Here is a 10,064-nt window from a genome sequence, read left to right on the forward strand (position 1 = left end):
ATCACTTCTAGATTAAAATAGTATTTGCACTGTGGGGGTGTATTTATCAAAGGGTGATAAGCAACATGGCTGGGGCTTTGATTATTTAACAAGGATCACAGTGGTAAACGTACTGATCCAATCCTTGTTCTATTACCACCATCTCCGGTTGTGAATAGCAGACCAAAATCAAAGATATATCCTTTATTCTTTTAATAAAACATAGCTTACATGTATAAAAAGACTATATCCTGATTATGACCCCAGATAGGTACTAACTCTTACAGCTCTGGGCCTTTATTGCCTGCAATATTTAATTGATTGATTGCAGCGACCGGTGATTTTCTATCACCAAGACGAGCAACTTACTTCCTCATTAATATATTCCCCTAAATCCATGTTGTGCACGTATTTATGGTGTCTGTGGATGCTTTCTATATCTCGAACATAATACATTTCTGTATAGCAGGCCTGGCCAACCTGTGGCTCTCCAGCTGTTGTGAAACTACAAGTCCCAGCATGCCCGTCTACACTTTTGCTATTGAGAAATGGTAAAACTGTGGCAGAGCATGCTGGGATGTGTAGTTTTACAACAGCTGGTGAGCCACAGGTTGGCCAGGCCTGCTGTATAGGTTCTCAGCATGCCTGCTAGTGACTTGAGTAGAAAAGGGAACCCAGTCGTAAATGTCTACATACCTTGTATTTGTACCCAATGTGGCAGTAATACTGAACAACCCTTTACTCCCTTGCCAGTAAACTCTGCCAACACACAGGCTAAATTACACAGTGTGCACCTACACAGGCTGCAGACATCAAAGACCAACCAATCGGGGTCCCAAAAACCACTGACCGTTTATCTACCCTACTGTTATGAATAATCTATGATTATTTAACTTGCAGAAAGTAGTTTGTTACTTTGTATCAGAAGTTGCCCTTGTACATTTGCAAAAATAAACTAATCTGGGCATCAAACCAATAGCCAGATCAAGAAATAAATGAGGCACTTCTTATACCCCTTTCAGACAGAAACTGAAATTACCGGGTGAAGCAGTTCTACCCGGTAACTTCACGAAAAACACGGGTCCTTTTTCTGTGTGAAAGGGTCGACCCGGGATGAAATTCCCGGGACTTCGACCCTGGAATCTACCAGGGTTGGAGACCCGGGTTGACCAATTCACACAGACAAAATACCCGTGTTGATCTGCAAATTACCGATTCAAAATTCTCGACCCGGTAATTTGCTTGTCTGTATGAAAGGGGGGTCAGGCAGGTCTCGGCAAAACTACCTGGCACTGAAATGCCGGGTAATTGCCAGGACTTTCAGACTTTTCTGTCTGAAAGTGTTATTACTGGCAGTTTGGCCCATAACTTAAAATGCAATGGTGGTCAAATTGCTGTCTATCTATTGATCTGTTAAAGCTGTTGTTTGTTGTAGCTGCAAATAGTTTAAAGGCGTACCAAATCAGATTAAGTGTGGCCAGTTTTACATGCCCATATACACACTGATCTAACTCAAGACTCCAAATTTATGTCGCTTTAGTGAAACATGTTTGTGGCCAGATTGCACAGATCTTGTCAAATAGCTGGATCCAACGAAGCAGTTTGTGCAGTTGGACAATGATCAGACGTGGTTGAGATAAAGATAATTGTCCAACCACACTTTACACCAGTCTTGATCAACATTCAGTTGTCTCTGATGAGGTGTAGAATGAAATGGGTAGTAAAGTGGTAAGTTGCAGCTAATCTAAAAAAGTTGCATTGGCTTTTTATAATCGCAGTGTGCCTATGCAGCATTTGTAGTCATAGATATGCAATGCATGAGCTATAATGTTTGTTTACACCACAGGTTCTCAAACTCGGTCCTCAGGACCCCACACAGTGCATGTTTTGCAGGTCTCCTCACAGAATTACAAGTGAAATAATTAGCTCCACCTGTGGACCTTTTAAAATGTGTCTGTGAGTAATTAATACACCTGTGCACTTGCTGGGTTACCTGCAAAACATGCACTGTGTGGGGTCCTGAGGACCGAGTTTGAGAACCCCTGGTTTACACTAATAATACTATATAATAAAAGGCTGACACTGCTCATCACCTCTCAAGGGTTTTACGTGCCGATGGCTGCTACATTGTGCCTGATGGAGCAATTCAAGTGTTGCTCCATTCAGACGCACACAGTCACTGGCACTAACATTACTGTTATGTTGTTCCATCATTTTGGTGGGCTGATAACTAGTGTTTTAATAAATTGGATATCTTAAATGTTAGCATATTGCCTTCATCTATGAAACGCGTAAAATGGACAACTCTGATCCTCCCTAAATACTGTGCAGAAAATTTGTCCTATGTAGAAGGCAGAATTCATTATTTAGGGTTTTTCAAAAAGTCTACTGCTCGTTTAAACCATCTCAAAAGTACATTCTAAAAAATCAAAGCATAAATAAAATAAAGTATTTTAGTAAAAAAAAAATGGAAATTGTATATCATAGAAATATGGATACATATAAAATGAATTCAGTGACTACACTGGAAATGGATGCAGTGGTCCATTTGGAAAAGGGTTTCCAATGAACACTTTGTGCAAAGTAAGTCACAACATTATTCTGTCACTCCGAAATACAGCACTGTGCAATGTAGATCCATATGAAGTATAAAACACAATGTCTGTGCTGCAGTCTTCTGATAATTGACTGTTCTCTTCCATCATTTCTTAGCATAGTTCAAGTGGAATGTAGTTGAAACCATACATGATAATTTCATTTTAAACTTCATTTGTTATTAAATCATTCCCACAGTCAAAAGGATGAGACACCAGATAATCCAGATACAGCCCATCAATCAGTTTGTGAGCATTATTTTTTGCAAACCAACAGTCCACCTGGTGAAGGCCGTTATACAATTTCCGCTGCTTTCTGATTACAGGGACAGAGCGATTCCTCACCTTCAAAATGTTGCCAGCATTTGAGGTTTGGTTTGTTGCCTTAGTGACCTTAACTTCATTATGTAGGAACTGACCTATGGATGGAAATAATAAGGTTTAATTGTTACTAATACATCTGTTGAATAGCTGTTTGGCTTTCTGAGAGTAATCAGACAGGTTTGGAGGAATGGTCACATTTTGTCATTTTAGATTACTAAATATAGAACAATTGTTTTTCACAGTGAGAACTCAATATTCATTGTCTATCTATCACCATCACCATCACATATATTCCCATACAGTTGGAGCCATTTATGAAAACTATTGTATAGGAAATAAGTGGAGTTGTACATAGTAGCCAATGCCTTTTTTGTTTTCATTTTCTAAATGTTGTTAGCAATAGGATAGGTGGTGTCACCCACAGCATCCAGATTATATTTCCCTTGTACTAGTGTTTACAGTTGTCCCACAATGAACTAAAAGATTATAAATGTATAAAAATAGCATATTAGTGAAGAGCATTACTAGTGTATCTTTCAGCTTCAACGTACAGGATTTACTGAGCAGTGGTTAGGAGGTGGATAACACCAGGCATAGAAGATGGAGAATTATGACACCAAGCATAGAAGATGGAGAATTGTGACACCAAGCATAGAAGATGGAAAATTATGACACCAAGCATAGGAGATGGAAAATTATGACACCAAGCATAGGAGATGGAGAATTATAAAACCAAGCATAGGAGATGGAGAATTATGACACCAAGCATAGGAGATGGAGAATTATGACACCAAGCATAGGAGATGGAGAATTATGACACCAAGCATAGGAGATGGAGAATTATGACACCAAGCATAGGAGATGGAGAGTTCTGACACCAAGCATAGAAGATGGGGAGTTCTGACACCAAGCATAGAAGATGGAGAGTTCTGACACCAAGCATAGAAGATGGAGAGTTCTGACACCAAGCATAGAAGATGGAGAATTATGACACCAAGCATAGAAGATGGAGAGTTCTGACACCAAGCATAGAAGATGGAGAATTATGACACAGAGCATAGAGATGGAGAGTGCTGACACCAAGCATAGGAGATGGAGAATTCTGACACCAAGCATAGGAGATGGAGAATTATGACACCAAGCATAGAAGATGGAAAATTATGACACCAAGCATAGGAGATGGAGAATTATGACACCAAGCATAGGAGATGGAGAATTATGACACCAAGCATAGGAGATGGAGAATTATGACACCAAGCATAGAAGATGGAGAGTTCTGACACCAAGCATAGAAGATGGAGAGTTCTGACACCAAGCATAGAAGATGGAGAGTTCTGACACCAAGCATAGAAAATGGAGAATTATGACAGCAAGCATACAAGATGGAGAATTATGACAGCAAGCATACAAGATGGAGAATTATGACAGCAAGCATACAAGATGGAGAATTATGACGCCGAGCATAGAAGATGGAGAGTTCTGACGCCAAGCATAGAAGATGGAGAATTATGAAGCCAAGCATAGGAGATGGAGAGTTCTGACGCCAAGCCTAGGAGATGGAGAGTTCTGACGCCAAGCAAAGGAGATGGATAGCTCTGATACCAAGCAAAGTACTGAGCACTGTAAATAATTTTTAATCAACCCACAGTACTGTATGTTTTGGACTGTAGTAGGACAACTGAGCGCTAAGAGGAAACCCACACAAACATAGCGGGTGGACATATGCAAGCATTACACAGATGTGGCCTCGGTCAGAACTGAACCCATTTCTCCAGCACTGTGAGCCTGGATAATAGGGGTGGGCTTTGCAGAGGGGGCTTTGTAATGACTCTGTCATGTCATATGTGTATTCTGGTATGGTGCACTCTGGGGACACCAGTGGGATCATCCCTATTTCACTGCACAATTAGCCACATGCTGCCTATGACATGTAGCTTGCAGCAACTCTGTACACATAGACAGCACAGCCTTTTCATGTGCACATGCACACACCTACTGGCCTTACCTTTACTCCACCTGTGTGCGCACTTCATATGTAGCTTTCATTCTCCACTGCTTATTTACCTGCTGTCTGCGTTATTCTCCTCCCAGTTTCCCTTCTGTGTAAAGGGCCCCATACACTACAGCAACATATCTGAGGCTAAAGTCGGAAGCGATTTCCCTTGAACTGCCCGGCAGCTTCCCGGATATATCGTATGCGGTCCTTTTGCATACGATGTATCGTATGCGATCCCAGCCATGCCTGCGGGATCCGACATATAACGAGTGCAGCACTAACGACCTAAGGGCTCCTATCCGATGCACATGGGACCGCGCATCAGATCGGATGTAAAACGCATCCGACTTGCCACTTTTCATCCGATTTATCGACCCAAAAGGTCAAAATCAGATGAAATCGGGCATTATCTTTCTTTAGTTGTCTGTCTCTAGCCTCATTCTTTGTTTTTGTCTCCAATTTTGTATGTGTACTTCTCTCTTCCTATGTGTGACTTTACCTTTATTTGAATGTATGTGCACTTGGGATACTTTCCCCCTAATTTTGTATGTACACCTCTGTCTCCCCAACTGTCTCTTTGTCTCTGTCACCTTTGTGTGTCTGTTTATCTGCATAGTGGATGTTGCAGTTCTTGGGTTATACTGTACATGCAGATATGCTCCTGTACCATTTTGATAACACTAGTTTAGTGTAGCATTATCAAAGTGGGTTGCTATAAAACACAAGTAATCAATATTGTATATTGTAATAAATAGCTCTTATGATGGGTTTTTCTTAAAGTATCAGACTTGTGATTATAACGTGAGTGGACTTGCTACAGAAGCAAAGCAAGTAGACCAGAACAGAAGCTACACTGTGGGTGTGCTTTAATATATATTTAATTATTATAGTGTGCCTCTGTCTTATGTGCCTCAATCCCACATAAAAGCCTTAATCATACTCTTGCTGTGAGGGAGCAATGTGAACTAGTGTGCCACATAGATCATTTATAATTATTCTGCTGTAGAACTCTTTCCTCCATACTTTATAATTTAAGTGTGAATCCCGTTTTAGTTTAAATATTAGTACATTGAAGTCAAACCTATTTTTATGACTAATTATACAATCCAAATTACCTAAAAGGCCATGAGAATTAGAAGACAGCCCTTTGCTGTTAGAAATGTAGAATCCCAAGTGATTTCTCTGGAATGGTGCTGGATTCTTGTAGTTATGGACCAGTATGACAAAGCTGATGGACCCTTGGATGGTTATGGTGACGTTAGATTTTGCAGCAACTGCAACCATTAGCTCATCACTCTTCACTGTAGCGCTTTTGTCACATGTCAGAATGAGACGATCCTTGCTGTCCAAGATGACCTTGGCAGGAGTAATTTCTATGTAAGTGCGCTTCGGTTTGTTGATTATTATAGTAATTCTGCTGAAATATGTCCTCTGCTTCTTATGACCATTTGGTGGTGCTGGTGCCCCGATCAGCTGTCCATTTACTGTTACACCTTAAAATAATAGACAATGCATACATTAAGTGATCATCAAATTCCATCCATGCAGAACTGACCTGCCTATACTTACATAATTACTCGGTCTTGGAGTCAGACATATCCTGCATTGGCACCATGAACATACTTATGTACACACCTAGACGGAGGCTGTGTGAGTGACCGGTTAGCTCTCTCCATGAAATGGCTGTTTCAGGCTGTCAACTGAGTGGCCCCCTTGCAAATGCACGCATGACATCCATTACATGGGAGTGCTATTATAAGTCATGTACATGTGTAGGGACTGTTTTTTAGTGCTCACCATGGAGTAAATGCAAGTGCAGATACTAATTATGATGAGGGCGGGCAGAGCAGCTATATGTATGAAGTGGTACAGAGGCTCACATTATAAATTAGTAATCTGGCCTCTCATGTTTGCGCCCAATTCAGAATCAGGCAGAATATATGCATTGTAAAAATATTAGAAGTCAGTAAATAACTTCTTGACCATATAAAACAAAGTACTGACCAAATTCTTTTGCACAGGTCAAGATTCTCCAAGATAATTCTACTATCCATAGTATATTACTCTTTATAATACTTAAGTTTGTGTTTTTGGAAGTACTCAAACAAAAACACAGACACACCCTCACACATCACTAAAAGAAGCAAAAGTGTAGGCCCGCTGCGACAGACATACATACGCTTATTTTTCTTTTACTAAATGTATTTATTTTATTAATTATTTATATTAACTACAGTCTATCTCCTACACCCCCTGTACATTGTCACCATTTACTGATGTTTTGGAGATTCACCACCCATAGTACAGTACATAGATATTTGCTGCAGCCAATCATGTGACCCACTGTTTGTTCCCTTGATTAGTGAGAGGCTGAAAAGACTGATGCAACAAAGGTGACGTCCGCATGCTGCTCAGATCAGTGAGGAAGCAGTGGTCTCTCGCCATCACTACACACTGCTGCTTATATGATCAGCAGAAACAGATACCAAAATAGTTGGAACACACAAGAAGAGAATTATCATCCCAATATAGAAAAATTACTTACAGAAGTGTCCGTGCACACCATATACTATGACCCTTCACCTTGTGACCAGTTATGTTACATAATTTGATACAAAACACCAAAAAATAAAGGTCAATTGTTATTTTTTCTTCCAATTAATTCCAATAAAGTATAACATGAATTAAAGGAAAACAAGATTGCAATAAACAGAACTTGGAAGAACAATTCCATTACTATTCCTTATTAATTAAATAAGAAATCAGAGATGCAATTATTTAAAGAGCATCTGTATCAATGACATTTGATAGATGCTGCATAAATGACATTTGATAGATGCTATGGGTAAGTGGTTTAGGTAATTTAATAAGGAATTTACCAGAGTGTTTGTGGTCTGACACCAGCCTCAGTATGTCACCCGGTTCGCCATCAATGTTAAAGCACACGGTCAGCTTACTCAAAGGGAAGTCAACAACAAAATGTGGGTCTCCGTCCGCTGAAAGGATGTATAAATAAATATACAGGAGAAAAGGTCATCTAACAAAATATGAATGATGAATTGTTATTTCCAGTTGTAAAACAACTGTTTCCATCTAGATATTGTTATATCCAACACTACTGTTTTTACAGATGCAAATATATTTCAAAGTTTCAAGCCAACACTTGGACATGTTTGTACTGATTCCCGGATTTCAGCCAAGAAAACAGCATTGTTCATGGTCGCTGTCCAAAATGAATAGTAGCTCAGGTGACGCTGAGCTGGTCACACATAGGGCCTAATTCAGACTGGGTCGCAGTCTGCATACCCATGTGGAGTGCGCCCATGCACCCGGGGAGCACAGTGAGATGCTAACAGCATCTCTGGGCTGTGATCGCCTCTGCCTGATTGACAGGCAGAGGCTGTCGCGGGGTGGGGGCGTGCCAACGGCCATTGGTGGGGCATGGTCTGGACAATTCAGGTGTGTCCGGGCCATTAGGGGGGCAGGCCACATTGGCTGCGTGACATCACAGGAGCTGCGCTGGAAGGGAGCTACTCACCAGGTACAAAAGCATCGCCGCCGTGCAATACTTTTGTACCTGTGTGGAGGGGGTAGGGCGAACTAGCCCTGTGCTGGGCGTCCCCCTGCGTGTCAGAGAAACTGGTCATATATGGCATGCCCCCTCCCGCCCTACAACCGCCTTTGCCTGTCAATCAGGCAGAGGCGATCGCAGCCCTGAGATGCTAATAGCACCTCACTGGGCTCCCGGGGTGTGCGCGTGCAGTGCAGCCACTGCGCGTGCGCACTCCACAAAAGGATTCAGACTGCGATGGCGTCTGAATTAGCCCCACTGTCTGCAGCAATATCAGTATTACAGCATTTTAGGTCCCAAATGACGGCCATTAAATGATGAAAACCAATCACAATATTGTCAGACATGTTGATAAATGTGGTCGGAAGGTGACTGCTATTGACCTGAGTATGTAACTATCTTCTGACTGCTCACATACTGTAGGCCTTATTGATCACAGAATTAGTCCAGCCATATCTAGGTATCAAACAGCTGAATCTCATTTAATTGGGTCACCAACATGAGTTGTCAAACTTGACATTGATATTGGTGCCTGGCTCTCAGGCCAAATTGCAAGATCACTATGTGTGGCCAGCATCAGTGGGCTTGGTGTTTCAGTAAACTGACCAATCCTACTATTAATCTGTATAGACATGAAAAAGTGCTAGCAATCTGTCCCATTATAGCATTACATTAGCACTACAACTCTGGTTGCTGTACTTCAACTCATAGGTCAGTGGCTTGGAACATGGCAGAGATGAGTTGGGTGATCAAACCTTCTGTTCATGAGGCTTCAGTTACATTCCACTGATTTTGGATGGTGTTACACGGGAGCCTTTGAACATTGTATCTTCGTAGTAGAAAAGGTCAGCATTTATAAGACTTAAATCAGAGTTATACATACAGTGTTTCCTACTTCTCTGCTAATTAGGAAGTACAAACAAAGTTGCCAGTAGATTACCTGAAGTTTTAGAGATGGGTGGTTTATGGCTGCTTATCTGCTCAGATGGGGATCCTATATGCATAGAAAAAAAAACACAAAGTATCACATTGTATTGTCTGCCAAAATAAATGATGTGCTTCCTTCCGATAACAGTGTCATTACTAAACATTTATACATACAGTAGCTAGTAAGGTGCACTCACCATGTGTTAGCAAGGCTGAACTCAACTTTTTTGCTTTAGTTATATTAAACAATAATACATAAAATTGATGGATATTTTTCATACAATCTGATATATAATCTTTGACTGCTGGACATTGTACATGGTGTCTGCTATGTATTTGTAATTACACAATATCTTGTTCATGATATTGTGTAATTAGCTGTAATACTAAATACATTTTTATACTGTTAAGATACCTTGTGGAGCTTTTTTTCCTGGTAGGTTGAGCAGTTTCTGTCCAATCCCCTCTGTGTAAAGGCTTGTAGCCTCTTCTTTGGGAAGATCAGCCTGGAATTCATGCTCCTTAACTTCTAGCAATGTGAATGGGGTGACAAAATTGTACTTCAGTGCCAGTTTGCTGGCTTTTTTCATTATAGCCTCCTTCTCAGTGTCGCTGTTACTTTTATGCCAAGATGTAAGAAGTTCCTTGAATGTCAGGTGACTCCACAATCTTT

General features: G+C 40.8%; 1 protein-coding gene across 1 annotated transcript in view; it reads right to left on the reverse strand.

The window, feature by feature from the left end:
- Positions 1-554: 554 nt before the first annotated feature.
- ITIH5 (inter-alpha-trypsin inhibitor heavy chain 5) overlaps positions 555-10,064 on the reverse strand; it is a 152,521-nt gene continuing 143,011 nt past the window's right edge. Inside the window, exons 10-14 of the mRNA XM_063926817.1 lie at positions 9,807-10,064; positions 9,405-9,458; positions 7,773-7,889; positions 6,009-6,386; positions 555-2,992 (exon numbers count right to left, since the gene is read on the reverse strand). The exon at positions 9,807-10,064 is cut by the window's right edge and continues 296 nt beyond it. Of these exons, the coding sequence (XP_063782887.1) occupies positions 2,739-2,992; positions 6,009-6,386; positions 7,773-7,889; positions 9,405-9,458; positions 9,807-10,064 (1,061 nt within the window). The 3' untranslated portion in view covers positions 555-2,738. The remainder of the gene's footprint in view (positions 2,993-6,008; positions 6,387-7,772; positions 7,890-9,404; positions 9,459-9,806) is intronic.

Source organism: Pseudophryne corroboree, chromosome 6 (genome assembly GCF_028390025.1).
Source record: "Pseudophryne corroboree isolate aPseCor3 chromosome 6, aPseCor3.hap2, whole genome shotgun sequence".
Lineage (NCBI taxonomy): Eukaryota > Metazoa > Chordata > Amphibia > Anura > Myobatrachidae > Pseudophryne > Pseudophryne corroboree.